The sequence below is a fragment of the Sorex fumeus genome, unplaced genomic scaffold, assembly GCF_029834395.1.
Source record: "Sorex fumeus unplaced genomic scaffold, SorFum_2.1 ptg000061l, whole genome shotgun sequence".
Classification (NCBI taxonomy): domain Eukaryota; kingdom Metazoa; phylum Chordata; class Mammalia; order Eulipotyphla; family Soricidae; genus Sorex; species Sorex fumeus.
In genome coordinates, this window is record NW_026606118.1 from 5372547 (window position 1) to 5390183 (window position 17637).

Sequence of the window (17637 nt, forward strand, 5' to 3'; positions counted from 1 at the left end):
GGAGTGACCCCTGAGCACAAAACGAGGAGTAAGATCTGAACACAGTGGGTATGGCCTACCTCCATCCCCCTACCCTGCCCCACCCCCCCAAAAAAAGACACAAGTTTTGGGGCTAGAGTGCATGCTTTGCATGCCAGAGACTTGGGGTTCGATCCTTGGCACTGCATGTCCCGAGCATCCCCAGATGTCGTTCCCCACCGACCCCCCCACCCCAAGAAAAAGACTATGATCTTCACCTAGAGTGAGTACATGCAGGCCGGTGCCCTTTAGAAGAGCTCCGTCCCACAGCGGGTACTTTTTCAAAGACTCAAGTGCACGTCTTGGTCATTCCGATGAAGCAGGGAGGTGCAGCATTTTACAAATATTTCCACCCAGTATGTTTTCAACAGCGCTCACAGGTGTGTGTGTGTGTGGGGGTGGGGGGAGGGGGGAGGCTCGTTAATGTGGAAAATATATCTTTTCCGCCTCCCCCCCACCCTGGCCCAGGTTTCGTTCGGCAAAGTTTCTCGGCGTGGGTTCAGGTCGACTCAACAATCTGTCACCACCCGTCGCGTCCCGAAACCCCGTAACTCTTTGTTTCTGGGTGCAAGAGCACCTTTGCAGGTTGGAATTAATCCGCAAACAAGCTGGAGCGCAGGGCCAGGACGACCCCCCTCACTCCCTCTGGGACTGGTTTTTGTCCTTCTGTTTTGTTTTCTCCGGTGCTGCTAGGCGACCCTAACTCACGGTCTCCGGGGTGACCCGCCACCTCCTCCAGGGCAGACAGAGGCGGTGCCAGGGCTGGGTGGGGTCCAGGGGGGCGGGGCCCGCGGAGCGCGAGAGGCCGCGGGAGCCCGAGGGGGCGTGTCCGGGGCGTGGCTTGGGGGCGGGCACGCAGAGCCTGAGCGGCCGCGCGAGCCTGAAGGGGCGTGTCGGGGGCGTGTCGGAGGCGGGGCCTGCGCGCGCTTGCGCGCTGCGTGCTGCGGGAAGCAGAGGCCGCGGCGCCGGGGAAGATGGAAGACTACCAGGCTGCCGAGGAGGTAACTGCCGGCCGGACCCGCGGGGAGGCCGGCGCTCGGGGGCGGCCGGGCAGCGCAGGCCGGGGCATGGGGGCCCCCCTGGAGCTGCCGGACGGGCCACGCAGCCCCCCCACCCCCCGGCCGGGCCGGGACCCCCTCGGCCGCGCCGCGCTCCCGGGCCCGTTGCCCCGCCCGCGTGACGTCACCGCCCCGACTCGCGCGCGGCGGACCCTGCCCGGGGTGGGGGGCGGCGCCCCGCACCTGCCTTTGTCCGCCCGACCGAGCCCCGGGTGGCCGAGGGCGTCGCCCGGTGCCCCAGCGGCCGGCCTGGCTGCCCGCCGCAGAGTCCCCTGCATCCCTGCAGCGTCCCCTGCATCCCCGCAGCATCTCCTGCATCCCCTGCGTCCCCGCGGCATCTCCTGCATCCCCTGCATCCCCGCGGCACAGCCCAGGCCTGCCCCCGGCGCGGGTGGCCCGCCGAGCACTGCCCCTCTGCAGAATGCACACGGGGCGTCCTGGCAGAAGTGGACGAGGCGGTGACGTGGCAGGGAGGACTGGTTTCACAGATTGTGCAGTGTTGACTTGGAAGGTTTAGAGGGAACAGAAACCCCCCTGGGGCTTGAGGGCTGAATGCCCGGCCTTTCCCGTCCCGTGGACCGGCCCCTGTCGCAGTGCTGGGAGAGCCGGTGGGAACTCCCCAGTGTGAGGTGGCCCTAGCCAGGAAAGAAGAGGAAGAAAAAGGAATGGTGACCAAAGGAACGCCTAGTGGTCCTCGGGGTCACTCCTGGCAGTGCTCGGGGCACCCTCTGGGGCGCGGGGGTCCCATCCGGGTGGGCTGCGTGCAGGCCAGTTACCAGTCTGCTGCGTTCCCGCCCCAGTGGAGGCGACCTTGGAAGGAGCCTTTAAACTCCCAGGAATGTGTCTCCAAGACGCCCCTGCGTGGCCTCACGGGGTTGCGTCCACTGGGCTCCAGGAGTGACTTTCCAGTACTGCGCCAGGCAGGCAGCTCGAGATCCTTCTGGAAAGGAAAGGGATTTACTGGGGTGCAGCCACAGGGGTCAGCAGCCGGCAGGGAGGAAACCCACTGCCCAGAGTGGGGCGCAGTGCCCGGGACACACACCCAGCCTCGGGGCCATTGCCATATCCTGTAAGGAAAGAGCAGAAAGAACTAAGGAAGCCACCGCTCCCCAGCCCCCTGCCCAGGTGGAGGGGGACAGGTGCCAGCAGGACACGGTTCTTACGAAAAGACCCCACATCTGCCGAGTGAGAAAGACGCAGTCTCGGCCTCCTGCCTGAGTCACTTGCTACAGACAAAAGTGCAGCCACTCGTAGGCTGTGTGAGTGACCCTGAACGTGAGGCAGAGACCGTTCTCGTGAACAGACCACCTCACCCGCGGCCACTCCTGAGCCCCAGCCTGTTTGTGGCGGTTTTCTCAGTAAACAAGTGTTGTCTGTTGAGATCCGCTTGGGTTTGGTGTTTGGGGGGACCACACCTGGCGATGCTCCTGGCTCTGTGCTCAGGAATCGCTCCTGGCGGGGTACAGGGGGTCATACGGGGGATGCAGCCCCAACTGCAAGGAGAATGCCCAGCCCGCTGCAGTTTTCTGGCCTCTTGGAATGTTTTAAACGTCTGTTCCCCGCCTGAGCCTGCAGTGAAGCGCCTCTAACCACCTCTCTGCTTCCTTCCAGACTTCCTTTGTCGTTGACGAAGTGAGCAACATCGTGAAAGAGGTGAGAGGAGAAATGCTTATTTTTTTTTAACTATCTGATTAGTGGCTTATGTGAAAATAATGTGTTTTAATTACCACCTCGGAATTGGTTCCGCTGAGCCTATGTGTTTTGGCATTTCAAATAACAGTTTTTACTTCCATGAGCATCTAGACAAGAATTACTCCCATATTATGTAAATTGTATCTTTTTTAGACAGGGAATTATACATGCAAGCTGAAGCCTTACTGAAGGCCACTGAGGCTTGGGTGTGTAACCGACCAGCCGGCTCACAAGTGTTTCCTGAACCAGCGGGCAGGAAACGGACAGTGGGACAGGAGAGAATCGGCTCCTTTCAGCGTGGCTTGGTGTGGGCCCGCACCCTGCAGTGCACGCAGGCTGGACCCTGCGGGGTGCAGGAACCCACCCTCCCTGGGAGCCCCTCCCCTGCTCGCACCCCTCCCTCCACCCCGTTCCTCTGCCCCTGGCTTGGGCAGTCTCTTTGGTGTCACCGCGCTGCTGGCCTTGCTTGCCTGGTCACCAGGCAGCAGGTCTGGCCACCCTGTGGTCTCCTGGGCCCGCCCTGGCAACACGTTAACTCTGGACTTGAGCCACGTGAGCGTTTGAAAGAAAATCCAAAGAGTGTCCCCCCGAAACCCAGCGTGTGGGGAGACCTGCCCGAGAGGCTTAGCTTAGACAGACCCGCCGCACCCTCTCGATTCAGCATCTGGCCGCTCTGAGCCGGGGCTCAAGCTCTGCGCGGGAGAGAGAGGGGCAGGACCTGGTGGGCTGCGGGTCCTGCTCTGGGGTCTCTGCTCTGCCGGCTCTCGGGGGCCCTCAGAGATGCTGCAAACTTGGGGCTGGCTGGCTGTGTGCTTGGGCCCTAGTGCTGGGTCAGCCTGGGCCTCCGTGCAGCCCGAGCCCAGGTCAGGGCTGACCCCCGTGCGCTGTTTTAGGGTATGACTTGTAGCACCCGGTTCTCTGGGTTTCGGCGTGAAGGAGGAAGGGGTGGCAGAGGGAGTGTCCTTGGGAATCGGTATGTCGGCAGCAGCGGCAAAGGCCTGAAAAATCATAAAACGGGAGCTGCGGACTGTGGGTGTGGGTGGAATGGGCGGAAGAGGGCAGGGGGCAACACGCGCACCCTGTGGAGACCAGAATGGTGGAGGGGAGGGGTCGGATCTTTCCCACCCCGTCCTCCCTTGCGGTGCGCACCCAAGTTTGTGCTTCGCCCAGGGGTGCTCACGATAGCTTCGGGCCGTGCTGCCTGCAGCGTGTGGGAGACTGTGTTCCCTGAGCAGAGCCAAACAGCACATCCCCCAGACCGTCACCTTCCCGGCCGCCGCGTCAGCTGAGGTGCACGGTGCAGCTATGCCGTATGGGAGCTCAGGGTGGCACTCACGTGTGCTCCCCAGAGGTCACAGTGCTCCCTCCCGGTCACGGTGCTGTTCCTCGGGACCCATTAAGAATTTTTTTTTTTGCATGGGTGGGGCACAGTGCTCAGGCATGACTCCTGATTTCTGTGCTCGAGGATCACTACTCCTGGCAGCCTCAGGGGACCATATGGGGTGCTGGGGACTGACCACAGGTTGGCCAGGTGCAAGGCAAGTGCCCTCGCCGCTGTACTATCTCTCCGGCTCCAAAGAAGTGGGTCGGTTGGCTTGATTCTTGTGTGGAGGCCACACCCAGCCGTGCTGGGGGTTACTCCTGGCTCTGCATTCAGGAATTACTCATGGCAGTGCTCGGTGGGGGACGATACAGGCTGCTTGGGGTCGAACTGGGTCAGCCATGTGCAAGGCAAGCGCCCTCCGCGCTGTGCGGTCACTCCAGCCCAAAGTGTGTTTTTAATGCCTCCCTGGACATATGTTTTGGTGCTGCCAACTGTGTAAGTGGTGGATAGCAGCTTTTTTATTTTTATTTATTTATTTTGCTTTTTGGGTCACACCTCTCGGAGAGCCCAGCAAGCTACCAAGAGTATCTTGATATGCCAAACACAGTAACAAGTGTCACAATGGAGACATTATTGCGCCCGCTCGAGCAAATCAATGAACAACTGGAGGACAGTGCTACAGTGCTACCCAGCGATGCACAGGGGTTCCTCCTGGCTCTGCACTCAGGAATTACTCCTGGCGGTGCTCGGGGGACCATATGGGATGCTGGGTATTAAACCCGGGTCAGCACATCTGGGTTCGGTTCCCAATCCTTTGCATGCAAGGCAAACGCCCTACCCATTGCGCTATCGTGCTAGCTCCCAGATATAGCTTTGTATTGAAGGAATGGGCAAAAGAAGTTTCTAGTCTAGTGGGGGAAAAAAGTATTATTTCCCGGTGTTTATCACATTTAAGTTAAATCAGTGAGATGTTTTTCAGATCCAACATGTGCTATAATTACGGCTTTTAAAAATGCGCGGGCTGGAGCGATAGCACAGCGGGTGGGGTTTTTGCCTTGCACGCTTCCAACCTAGGTTCTGATTCCCAGCATCCCGTATGGTCCCCCGAGCACTGCCAGGAGTGATTCCTGAGTGCATGATTCAGGAGTAACCCCTGTGCATCAGCTGGGTGTGACCTAAAAAAAAAAGGCAAAAATAAAAATGCATATAAAATGTACTTCACTGAAACAAGCCTGACCGGAGGCCTATGGCCAAGGGGCCGGTTGCTCCCGTTGAGCGCAGGGGCACCCTTCCCAGGTGCCGCTGGCTGCTGAGGGCACTTCCTGCCATCCTAGGCCATCGAGAGCGCCATCGGCGGCAATGCCTACCAGCACAGCAAGGTCAACCAGTGGACCACGAACGTGGTGGAGCAGACGCTGAGCCAGCTCACCAAGCTGGGCAAGCCGTTCAAGTACATCGGTAATGGCTGTCCGTTCCTCGGGTGGGGGTGGGGGGCGGCCCTCAGTGACGGGCCAGAGGTCAGGCCCTGGTGTGATGCCAGCCACATGGGCTGCTGGGGCAGTGGCGGGGTGTGAGCGTGCCAGGCGCTCAGGGCGACGAGGTGCCCCCCAGAGGCCACTGTCCCTGTGCGGAGGGCGCGAGGAGGCAGCGCGGGCTGGGCCGGCGGCTGACACATCTCTTGGTGTTGCAGTGACCTGCGTCATCATGCAGAAGAATGGGGCTGGGCTGCACACGGCCAGCTCCTGCTTCTGGGACAGCACGACTGACGGTAGGTGGTGCTGGGCTTCTGTCCCAGTGCACACGGGCGTGGGCTCCCCCACCTCCCGTCCCCCGGTGGGTGGCTGGTGTCTCCCACCCCCAGCCTCACACCCCTGCTTTCCTGCAGGGAGCTGCACCGTGCGATGGGAGAACAAGACCATGTACTGCATCGTCAGCGCCTTCGGGCTGTCCATCTGAGGTGGCCGCGCTGGCCCTCCCATCTCCGTCTCTCCTCCCGTTGGTGTTTCCTGAGGTGCGGCTCTCGCCGCGGAAACACCAGCATCACCCCCAGAGAATCGTCACCAGAGGCTGGCCTGCCACCTGTCTTAACTCGGAACATTTCTTTTCTCAAAGGTGCTCAAAACCGACATCTGCTCGTGTGAAACTCAACTCTGCAATGACTCACGGACACTAGTTTTCCATACTTTGTACTTTTGTTAGAATAAATTATTCCAACTTAATGCTGGTGCGTTTCTCATGGTCTCGGCGGTGGCTCGCTTCAGGGGTTCCCCGTGTATACGGCCACTGTGGCCTTTGGGTTTCTGTGTCAGAAATGAGTCGGAGTCGGTCATTTCCCTGCCTGGGCACGATGCCCTCAGGGTCTCGGGCAGGACAGGGGGTGGGCGCGCTGGGTTCCCGTGGGGTCTTGGGCAGGATGGGGTAGGCATGCCAGGCTAGCCAGAGCCCCGGCCTGGGCCCCACTGCTGTTCTGCAGTGACTTCGGGACCGACTTGATCCTGGGATGCAGCCACAGTTCCCGGGTCCGCGAGCGAGTCGTTCCCGAGTCAGGAGCCACATCTGTGCGTGCAGACATGTGGCTGGGTGGTCCTACTCGCTCCCCAGCCCTTTCAACAAGGAGCTCGTGCCAAGAGCCAACAAAGCAAGGCGCGTACGTTGGAATTGGTGATTAAAAATTTATTGACATTTACAGCAAGGCAGTCTCGGGAGAAAACCCGTCCCGAGTGTGGCCCGTGCGCTGCACTCAGACGCCAAGCCCCGACAGGCCCTTCTCTCCTGGAGCCTAGCCGAGCGATTCACTTTACAAATTATTTGCAGTATATCTGTAAAAAGGCAGTTTTTAGTAGCAGAAAATCCTGTGTTTCTTAGTGCGGTCAAATAGTTACCGGTATGCTTAAAACTTTAAACTAGAGTAACAGGATGTCTTAGGATAACGCGACTCCCCTTTGGCGGGGGGAGACTTCTTTTTACCCCCCAAAGTCTAACCTCTAAGGCAACTGGTTTCTGACACCCTCACAGTATAGACATTTTCTTTAGGTTTCAAGCCCCGGCTCAGCGAGCAGCTGTGCTGTCCCCGGGGAAAGGCCTTGCTCGGACCCACCTCAGTCACTGGCCCCTCAAGGACGCGCTCTGCACTCCGCGAGGCCGGGGGCACTCACCTCACAGCCCAGTTCGGGCCTGGCTTTACATAAGAGAAACTTTATTGCAATCTACGATTCTGTAAGGAACCTTCAAACCATGAATACAGCTTCTGTGTCCCCGGCCGAGCCTTTCAGATTGGGCCTGGAGGAGACGGCACCACTTCACTGCGGAAATGATTTAATAATAAATCAAGCAGCCTGTTACCCCGAGGGGCTGAGAAAGCACCTGGTCATCTTCCAGTCTGAAAACATTATCCCAAAGATGTTATTCAGGCCGTACCCACGACAGAACTAAAGTCAGCCTTTTGTCTAGGTCTGCAAAACTCTTGATAATCAACAAAGGGTTTGGGGGTGGGGGCGTGGACAAAAACAACTGTAGTGCTCCTATCTAAAATTTTTGGCAGACTTTAGTGTTTTAACCTAATACCCACAGAACACATGACATGCAAATATTATCCGCTTTCCAGTTTTACATGAGGCATTCGACACCGTGCTAGAGACCAGGAAAGAGAAATGGCAGGTGTGTGATTTAGTAAGGACCCGCTCAGCTCCTGATAGGGACTTCTTTTATAATCTTATTTCCAATAGTTAAAAAAGAGGACTAAATAAATACTTGCATGGTTTCCATATCAGCAACTTGATTCTCTGAAGACTCAGAGAATGTGATTATCGGTCATAGTTTATAATTACACTGTAAGACAAAGACATTTTTAAAAGTTCTAATGCATTTGGCTAAATGCTTCAAATATTTTACATTTTCTGAGAACAGCATTCCAATCATGGACAATTATATAATTATGTTAGATCTTCTAAACTATAGTGCATATAAGAATACATTAATCAGCACAAGTATTTGTTAATTTACATAAAGTTATTTATAGCTACTCTTAATAGAAGTTGTAAAACTTGGGAAGGAAGATCTTTAAATAACTTTGAGTACGCAGAATTAACAAAAGAATAATTTTACCATTGCAAATGGGAAGTCCATGTAAACGTGACTTACTCTTTCAATAATACACTTGTTTTCATTCATTCATATTTACAAGGTTTTGAAAACAAACAGAAGTGGAATTTATATATTCAAGATTCCTTCTCGCGAGAGTTTAAAGTAAGACGACGGGGAACCCAGATTGCATCATCTCCCGAGGCTCTGCTCAGGGATCGAGCTGGGGTCAGCAGCGTGCAGGTCGGCCAGCGCCTTCCGGAAGCTCGCTAAGGTCCAGAAGTGCCTAACGGGGAGCAGCGCCAGGTGACACGTGTGGAAGCCAGAGCTGGTGCATAGGACAGGCAGGGTTCTGCCGGCACAGCCAAACTGTCCACACCCCATTGGGGCATGGCTGGAGGTGGGGGTGGGTGCACCCGCGGGTGCGGGCAGGAGCCAAAACGCTGTGGCCCCCACCACGGCCGGACCCCCACAGCGGGACCGCTGGCCAATCTCACAGGGCTGTTCCCACGAGAGCTTGCAGCCGTGTCCCGAAGAAAGTTCTGGCCGTCCTTTGTTAGTGTTCATTAAAAAAGAAAGTTGTCCCAGGGTGAGGGGGTTTTGTTTGCTGGACTGTAGTGTGGAGACCCCCCTCCCTGTTGGGGCAGCAGCTGGGACCCTGCAGGGCTTCCACAGGCCGGCGTCCCTCCAGGCTCAGGAAGGCCCAGTTGTGCGGTGGCCTCCCAGGCTGGCTCCGGAGAGGACTGGGCCAACCCGGGGCTGGGGGACAGCGGGCAGGGACGCGGCCAGCACAGCTGCCAGGCAGGACCCCCCGACAGCGGGCGCTCAGACGGGGCATCAGTCCGTTCGTGAAAAAGAAAGTGTGCGAGTTCTCCCTGCTGAGACGGGGCTGCTGGCAACCTCTGACTCTCAGCGCGGGGGACTCGGCCAGCCACTGTCAGCACCTCTTCCCATTCCCATTCAGAAGGAAGCCGGGCCCTGCGTTCCGGCGGCGGCCGCTGCGTTTCCCTTCACCGCGGGGCGACAGGTGAGCACCCTGGCCGCGGGCGCGGGCTCAGTCGCTGTCCGACTCCTCCCGGTACTGTGCGCGGATGGCCTGGCCGTTCTGCAGTGGCATCTCCTCGTAGTCGCTCCTGGGAGGAGCAAGGGGAGGCGGACGCTGTGACTGGCGCTCCCCGACTCTCCCTCCAGCCCCTGCAACGGAGGCCGGCGACACAGGCACGTGGGCCCAGGATGCAGGACTCACCCGTAGATGACGTCGTCGTCCGAGTCATTGAGCATGGAGAAGGCGGGATTGTCCTTCAGCTGCGACTCTGCGGCCAACAAGAATCCCATCAGGGCAGGCAGCGGGCAGAGGACGCCGGCCTCCCGCACCCGCACCCTCAGAGGCGCAGAGTCCACGCATCGTCGGCCAGAGGGTGCAGCGGGGCCTTCCTCAGACGCTGCCCACGACTCACGGAGCACGGCCAGGGGCCCCAAGGGGAAGCTTCCAGCCCCGCCACACGACTGAGGGGCTGCTGGGGTCTTGGGTCCCCCGGGGCAGCGGGGTCTGTGCGTCCCCTCCCTCCCCAGGCAGTGGGGTCTGTGGGTACCCACGGGCAGTGGGGTCTGCGGTTTCCCCAGGGCAGCGGGGTCTGAGTGTCCCCCCGGTCAGCGGGGTCTGAGGGTCCCCCCGGGAAGTGGGGTCTGAGGGTGCCCCTGGGCAGCGGGGTCTGAGGGTCACCCCCTGGCAATGGGGTCTGCGGGTCTCCCCCGGGCAGTGGGGTCTGCAGGTCTCCCCTGGGCATCAGGGTCTGCAGGTGCCCCCGGCAGTGGTGCTCAGAAGCAACTCCATGCGCCTGAGCCCTCAGCGCTGAGGCTGCTACGGACCCGCTTTGCCTTTGCTTCCGACCAGAACTCTGGAAACGCCCCCCCAGGACAAAGGCAAGCGGAGACACCCAGGCCGCTCTCCAGAGCTGCTCACCGTACAGGGCGTTCCTGGACGGCGAGTACACGAAGGCCAGAGTGTAGAGGTAAAAATTCAACAGGCCATAGAAGGACAAGAACTCAGCGGGTGACACGCGTCAAGGAAACAAGTGTCTGCTCGTCTGCCCGGGAGCGGCTGCCCCTCCGAGCCCGGGGAGCCCTTCCTCTGCCCGGGACTGCCCAGAACCTCCAAAGCTGTGACATGTCGCACCAAGGCCTGTGGAGAGGCCCGGAAGGCCTCGTGCAGGCAGCAGGTGGGAGCCGCCAGGCGCTCTTCCCGCCCTGGGCTAGGCCCTGGGGTCCCTAATGCCGCACTGAGGTGACGATGGATGAGGCCTGGAAAGCCAAGGGTCAGCCCCGACGCCCACTGCTTGGAGCTGCACGAGAACGCAGGTTGGGGCGTCGCTCAGAACGAGAGTCCCCAAATTACCCCAATGGCAGGAAAAAAGGGGTACAGAGTCACTGCAGATGCTGGGGCCCTGGGCTGGTTTTACTGGTTTGGGGCCACACCCAGTGGTGCTCAGGGCATCCTCCTGGCGGGGCTCAGGGGCGCATATGAGGTGCCGGGGCTGAACCCGGGTCCGCTGTGTGCAGGGCAGCGCCAACTCACTGTCCTACGGCGCCAGCCCCGATGCTGGGTTCTGGGGCTTGAAGCTGGGGAGCCTGGGGAGCTTCACCCAGTGCAAGCTACTGCCCTATGGGGGGGCATGTGCCATCCCCAGCCAGAGAGCAGAGGACCCTCCCCCGCCCCCCGAGAGGCCGGCTCACACCTACATGCCCGCGATTCCACTGAGGGCACCACGGCGCCGGCACCCGCCAGCTCAAAGGATATAATTCTGGTAGTTGGTCGACAGCTCGGCTACAAAATTGTCCTGCAGCACTTGGGCTCCGAACCGCAAATACAGGATGACGATGCTGGGAAAGGAGCATCGGTGAACAGACGGAAACGGGCTGGTTCTGGACAGCGGGTGCTCGGCCCAGGAACCCTCGTGCCCGCTCACTCACATCGCCTGAGTGGGCGGAGCGAGTCCACCAGCCCTGACCACCACCTATGGCTGGAACGGGGGCTTCACCTGGTCCCGTCCCTTTCTCTCTCCTGGCACCCAGGCAAACCCACTCCTGCCGCCGCCTGAGGAAAGTTGGGTTCTCTCATCCAACAGTGCTCCCGGGCTCGAAGCCCAGGTCGACAAAGCAGCAGCCTGTGCGGACGCTGGAAACGGAGGGCTCAGGGCCATGCTGCTCGCCCCTGACCCAAACACAGGCCAGGCCAGCACCCTACAGACTGCTCCCCATCGCTGTCCCAGGGACAGCGAGGAAAAACACACAACAGACCCTTTGCCTCCCAGCCAAGAGCCACCCAAGGTTTCCCTTCCTGACAACAAAACCCAGACATGTCCCTCAGGCCCAAGTGTGTGTCTCCCAGAGCCAAGGGTATGATTCTCAGGAGTCCAAGTGTGAGTCTCTCTCAGGAGTCCGAGTGTGAGTCTCTCTCAGGTATCAAGTGTGAGTCTCAGGTGTCGAGTGTGGATCTCAGGTGTCAAGTGTGAGTCTCTCTCAGGTGTCAAGTGTGAATCTCTCTCAGGTGTCAAGTGTGAGTCTCTCTCAGGTGTCAAGTGTGAACCTCTCTCAGGTGTCAAGTGTGAGTCTCTCAGGTGTCAAGTGTGAGTCTCAGGTGTCAAGTGTGAATCTCTCTCAGGTGTCAAGTGTGAGTCTCAAGTGCGAATCTCAGGTGTTGAGTGTGAATCTCTCTCAGGTGTCAAGTGCGAGTCTCTCTCAGGTGTCAAGTGTGAGTCTCTCTCAGGTGTCGAGTGTGAGTCTCAGGTGTCAAGTGTGAATCTCAGGTGTCAAGTGTGAATCTCTCTCAGGTGTCAAGTGTGAGTCTCTCTGAGGGGTCTGAGTGTGAGTCTCAGGTGTCAAGCACGAGTCTCTCTCAGGTGACAAGTGTGAGTCTAAGGTATCTAGTATGAGTCTCCTGTGTCTGGATGTGATTGTCCTGTGTCTGGATGTGATTCTCAGTTGTGATTCAGGTGTCTAGTGTGAGTCTCAGGTGTTGAGTGTGAGCCTCAGGTGTCAAGTGTGAATCTCTTTCAAGTGTCAAGTGTGAGTCTCTCAGGCATCAAGTGTGAGTCTCTCTCAGGTGTCAAGTGTGAACCTCTCTCAGGTGTCAAGTGTGACTCTCTCAGGTGTCAAGTGTGAATCTCTCTCAGGTGTCAAGTGTGAGTCTCAGGTGTCAAGTGCGAATCTCAGGTGCTGAGTGTGAATCTCTCTCAGGTATAAAGTGCGAGTCTCTCTCAGGTGTCAAGTGTGAGTCTCAGGTGTCGAATGTGAGTCTCAGGTGTTGAGTGTGAGCCTCAGGTGTCAATTGTGAATCTCTCTCAGGTGTCAAGTGTGAGTCTCTCTAAGGGGTCTGAGTGTGAGTCTCAGGTGTCAAGTGTGAGTCTCAGGTATCAAGTGCGAGTCTCAGGTGTTGAGTGTGAATCTCTCTCAGGTGTCAAGAGCGAGTCTCAGGTGTCAAGTGTGAGTCTAAGGTATCTAGTATGAGTCTCCTGTGTCTGGATGTGATTCTCAGTTGTGATTCAGGTGTGAGTCTAGTGTGAGTCTCAGGTGTTGAGTGTGAGCCTCAGGTATGGACTGTGAGTCTCAGGTTTCAAGTGTGAATCTCTCTCAGGTGTCAAGTGTGAGTCTCAGGCATCAAGTGTGTCTTTCTCAGGTGTCAAGTGCAAATTTCAGGTGTTGAGTGTGAATCAGGTGTCAAGTGCAAATCTTTCTCAGGTGTCGAGTGTGAATCTCTCTCAGGTGTCAAGTGTGAGTCTTTCTCAGGTGTCAAGTGTGAGTCTCAGGTATCTAGTGTGATTCTCCTGTGTCTGGATGTGATTCTCATTGTGATTCAGGTGTCTAGTGTGAGTCTCAGGTGTTGAGTGTGAGCCTCAGGTGTGGACTGTGAGTCTGAGGTGTTGAGTGTGAGTCTTCTGTGTCTAGATGTGACTCAGTTGTGATTCAGATACCTAGTGTGAGCCTCAGGTGTGGACTGTGAGTCTCAGGTATCAGTGTGAGTCTCTCTCAGGTGTCAAGTGTGAGTCTCAGGTATCTAGTGTGAGTCTCCTGTGTCTGGGTGTGACTCAGTTGTGATTCAGGTGTCTAGTGTGAGTCTCAAGTGTTGAGTGTGAGCCTCAGGTGTGGACTATGAGTCTCAGGTGTCAGTGTGAGTCTCTGTGTCTGGGTGTGACTCTCAGTTGTGGTTCAGGTGTCGAGTGTGAGCTTCCTCAGGTGTCTCATGGCCCTGCCCAGGGTACTCCTGCCTGCCTCACCTACTCCCTTGCCACAGGGCCATGTATGTACCACTCCAACTGAGTCGAAACAGAACAGCTGTCACAGTCCTAGACTGGGCTCTGGGATCCGTGGGCCAAGCCCCACTTGTATTCTCATTCGTCCCATGCTGGGGCGGTGTCCACGGGGTCTAGCCACTGTGCTAAGCAGCTCAGGTGAGCGCGCACACCTGCCTCCCCTCAGGACGCGACAGAGTGTCCTGGCCCAAACTCAGGAATGTGACTGCCGAGCACCCTAAGATGAACCCCGCCGGGAGAGAGAGAGACTCCTGGCAGGAAAACAAACGTGCAGTGCCGCTTCTTTGTAGAGACACAGTTCTCTCACCTAATGATGAGCACCACGAAAGTCAGCGCAGTCAGAAATTTTAACCTGAGATCTGGAAAGGAAACAGATAAACTGTATTAAGTCTCCTCGAAAAGCTCATCAGAGGGAGCTTTAAAAATCAAACCCCGAAATCCCACTCCTCTCTGGACCTGGAGCCTCTGATTTTGTTTGGGGGCCACACCTGGTGCGATGCGGGGTGCGATACGTGGGAATCTCTCCTGCCGCTGCTCAAGGCCCATACGGGGTACCAGGGACTGAGCCTGGGCTGTGTACAAGGAAGCACCTTTCCCGGCCGTAGCATCTCTCAGACCCGAACCTCCTCCTGCCTGATGCCCAGAGGTGCTGTCCCACCTGCCAGGGCTCAGGAAGGTCCCCAGCCGGTCCCTCCACCACTCAGGCTCGGTGGGGATGCTGGAAGGATCCGCACAGCTATCACAGTCACGCTGGCCTGTCCAGCTCTCACCACAGGCCACCTGCAGCGCTGGCCCAGCTGGGGCAAGCGACAGGGGACAAACTGGCCCCATCCAGTGGACCCCCACCGCCTGGTCACTGCCGAGGGCACCGGGGGCGCTTACCGACGTAAGGCATGTGACGCAGCTCGGAACAGGCACGCACGATCAGGAACAGAAGGTACAGCACGTACACAGCCGCCACCACCATGAAGAAGACCTTCATCCCCTGAAAGGGCGTGGGTGTGGGTCAGTAGGGCGGCCGTGTCCTCCCCACACCGGCCGGCACGGCCCGGAGAAGCAGCACCCGTGCTCCCGCCCGAGGCAGAGGGTGCTCCCCAGGGCACATGCCACCCGCCCAGGAGTGCCTGGTGTTCCTCAGAGGGGCTGGACCCCCAAGGAGCCCTCGGCCTGTGCTCGCCTTGGGTGCCGGTCGCTGACAACCTGCTTTGGAAGGTGGTGGAACAGATCAAAGAAGAAGGTTCTAGAACCTGGATTCCCGGGCCTCAGTCCCCCCAGCTGTGAGCGGGAGAACTGAACGTCACCTAGTGACTGTGAGTTCTGAGTTGGCCCACTGGGCCGCACTCGTTCTTATTTCCTGTGGGGCCACACCCGAGTGTTCAGGGGACTGTGTGGTGCCCAGGGTCTGCCCGGGGTCCAGGGCGCAGAGCTGCTGTCCAGCCCCCTCGGTCACTCTCCTGCTCAGGGATGCAGTGACAGACAAGAGCCACTCGGGGCAGGAGCCACGGCCACACTCTAGCACCAGCCTCTGCGGGAAGCCCCTGGTGGGTGACTACAGCCCCCGGCCCTGCCCTCCTGCCCTGCTTGGAGGGTGCCCACGCGGGCACAGCCCAGAGCCTGGTGGCCGAGGGTCCCCCCGCCGTAGGGTGCCCACCTCCTCCACAGCTGGTTTCTGCCAGGGCCCGCCCTCCACCTGGTGCAGATGACCTGCCCCCCACCCCCACCACACATACACACACACACACACACACACACACACACACGCCCGCGCGCGCACTGCGCGCTACAAATGGGAAAGACAGACAGACGCACACTGCCTGCCAGGGGCCCTGCTTCCTGCCAGGTCAGAGGGCAGAGGTCACAGTCCCCACGCAAGAAGAGGAGTCTCCAAAGAGGTGCGCGGACCCCTGGCGGGGGAGTAGTCTGCACCCAGCCCCTGCCCAGGCGGCTGCACCCAGGGAGCCGGGCGAGAGTGCGCCCTGCCCGGGGACCCCCAGGATCGAGCCTGCAGCCTCTGCGCAGAAGACACTGGCCTGTCCCTGAGCCTCCAGCCTGGGCCCGGCCTGAGCTCTGGCGGCTCAGCAAACAGGCTGGGGGTGGGGCAGAGCGCCACGTTTCCAAGAAGCTGCACCTCAGGACATGCGTCCATTCCCATGACCCTCTGTAGTCGGTCTTTGTCGGGGTTTTTCTCTGGGGACAGCCACACCCGGAGATGCTCGGGGCTCACTCCTGGCTCTGCACTCAGGGGACCTTATGGGGTTCCCGGGTTAAGCCCGGTCAGCCACGTGTAAGTCCGGGGCCCTCCCCGTTGTCCCCTTGCTCTGGCCCACAAGACACAGCATTTAAGATATCCTCGGGAGCTGGAGCAATAGCACAGCGGGTAGGGCGTTTGCCTTGCACGTGGCCAACCCGGGTTCGATTCCCAGCATCCCATATGGTCCCCTGAGCACTGCCAGGGGTAATTCCTGAGTGCAGAGCCAGGAGTAGGCCCTGTGCATCTCCAGGTCTGACCCAAAAAGCAAAAAATAAATAAATAAAACATCCTCGGCTTCGTGATCACGTGGCTCAATTCAAGGGCTATTCCTGGCGCAGTGCTTGGGGCTCACAGGGCAGTGCTGAGGACCACCAGGGCTGGATGGAAACAGGACCCCCTCGCCCCACAAGGCAGTGAGCGGGTGTTGGTTCTCTCTCCAGCCCCAACCTCTGTCATACCTGGAAGTTTCCTGTGTCAACCCGGTACTGGTACATTGGATCATGCAATTCGTTGACTCTAAAAACAGAACACAACCTAAAGGTTAGGAAGTGTGGACTTTTTCAAAACTCCCCCACCTTTCCCTTATCTTAAAACTTACTACGGTGGGGCCGGGGTCATAGAACAGGGGGCAGGGCACTTGCCTTACACGCAGGCGACCCGGGTTTGATCCCCATCACCCCATGTTGTACCCAGGTGTGACTTGGGAGTGCAGAACTAGAAATTAACTCCTGAGCACTGCCATATGTGGGCCCAAACAAAGCCAAATCCTCACTAAGGCAGACGCGGACCACCCCCACGGTGTGATGAAGAAGACACCGTGTGTGCTGGGGAGCTGGCTGCTGACCCTCACAGCGCCCAGAGCCGCAGGACCAACACTGGCTTCTGTGCACACCCTGAGGCGAGGAGCAGCCCAAGGACCCCACGAGGCCTCCTGCACATGCCCATAGCTCTGTGACGAGAAGCAGCTTGACCCACGTGGTCACACACGTGGGTACTGTGGCACCAGGAACCCTCGGGCTTCTGTGGGGGCCGCTGACAGAAGGACAGCAGCAACAGAGGCCCACAGGAAGGAGCAGGAGGCCGTGAGGACAGTGCAGGAGGAAGGGGGGAGGGAGGGAAGGAGGAGGAAAGGATGGAGGGAGGAGGGAGGGAGGAATGGAGGGAAGAAGAGGGAGGAAAGATAAGAAGGGGAAAGTATGTAAAGGAGGTTGGAGGGAGGGAAGGAGGGAGGGAGGGAGGGAGGAAGGAGGAAGAGATGGAGGGGGGAAGGAAGGGGAGGAGGGATAAGGGAGGAGGGAAGTAGGGAGCACAGAGGGAGGGAAGGAGAGGGAGGGAAGAAGGATAAGGGAGGAGGGAAGGAGGGAGGGAGGGAGGGAAGGAGGATAAGGGAGGAAGAGATGGAGGGAGGGAAGGAAGGGGAAGAGGGACAAGGGAGACGGAGGGAGGGGGGAGCCGGAGCAGGAGCTTGCCCAGCCCCATGTGGCTCAGATGAAGGGACAGGGGCCAGTTGCTTCCCTGAGGCCTGGGGCCTGGCGTAGGGCTCAGACACCCGCGCCCTGCCCTGGGCCCATCCTGTCCCTCCCACCCCTGCCCCCGGCTGCCCCTGCCCCGCCCGTCCCGGCTGCAGGTGCTCCCCAGGGAAGGGGAGAGTGCTCACGTCTGCCAGATGCCCAGCGTGACGGAGGCCAGCCACAGCAGCCCCACGATGCAGAACTTGGGCAAGTAGAAAGTCAGACACTTCCGCTCCCCCTAGAGCCAAGAGAACGGGCAGCTGAGGGCAGGGGGCAGGGCTCCGTGGGGGTCGGGGGCGGGGTTCTGGGCCCCTTTGAAAGGGAGGGGGGTGAGGAGGGCTAGTCAGGCTCTGGGCCCTCTGCGGGCAGGGTGGGGGCAGGGCGGGTGCTGGCC

The 17637-nt window shown here is 58.9% G+C and overlaps 2 protein-coding genes across 5 annotated transcripts in view; one reads left to right on the forward strand and one right to left on the reverse strand.

The window, feature by feature from the left end:
- Positions 1-949: 949 nt before the first annotated feature.
- On the forward strand, positions 950-6311 carry DYNLT1 (dynein light chain Tctex-type 1). The gene is made up of 5 exons (XM_056126147.1): positions 950-1019; positions 2688-2729; positions 5427-5550; positions 5783-5860; positions 5978-6311. Exons 1-5 carry the CDS (start codon positions 993-995, stop codon positions 6046-6048), a joined length of 342 nt encoding a protein of 113 aa, XP_055982122.1. The 5' UTR covers positions 950-992; the 3' UTR covers positions 6049-6311.
- Positions 6312-6769: 458 nt separating this feature from the next.
- The window catches only part of TMEM181 (transmembrane protein 181), a 38150-nt gene continuing 27282 nt past the window's right edge, over positions 6770-17637 (reverse strand). For 2 of the 4 annotated variants that reach the window (XM_056126144.1, XM_056126145.1), the window contains exons 10-17: positions 17390-17481; positions 16191-16248; positions 14364-14466; positions 13789-13840; positions 10970-11052; positions 10136-10225; positions 9419-9485; positions 6771-9305 (exon numbers count right to left, since the gene is read on the reverse strand). In XM_056126144.1, coding sequence (XP_055982119.1) covers positions 9227-9305; positions 9419-9485; positions 10136-10225; positions 10970-11052; positions 13789-13840; positions 14364-14466; positions 16191-16248; positions 17390-17481 — 624 coding nt within the window. In that variant the 3' untranslated portion in view covers positions 6771-9226. Of the gene's footprint in view, positions 9306-9418; positions 9486-10135; positions 10226-10969; positions 11053-13788; positions 13841-14363; positions 14467-16190; positions 16249-17389; positions 17482-17637 lie in introns of all 4 variants that reach the window. The other 2 variants (XM_056126146.1, XM_056126143.1) reach the window with 2 other exon arrangements.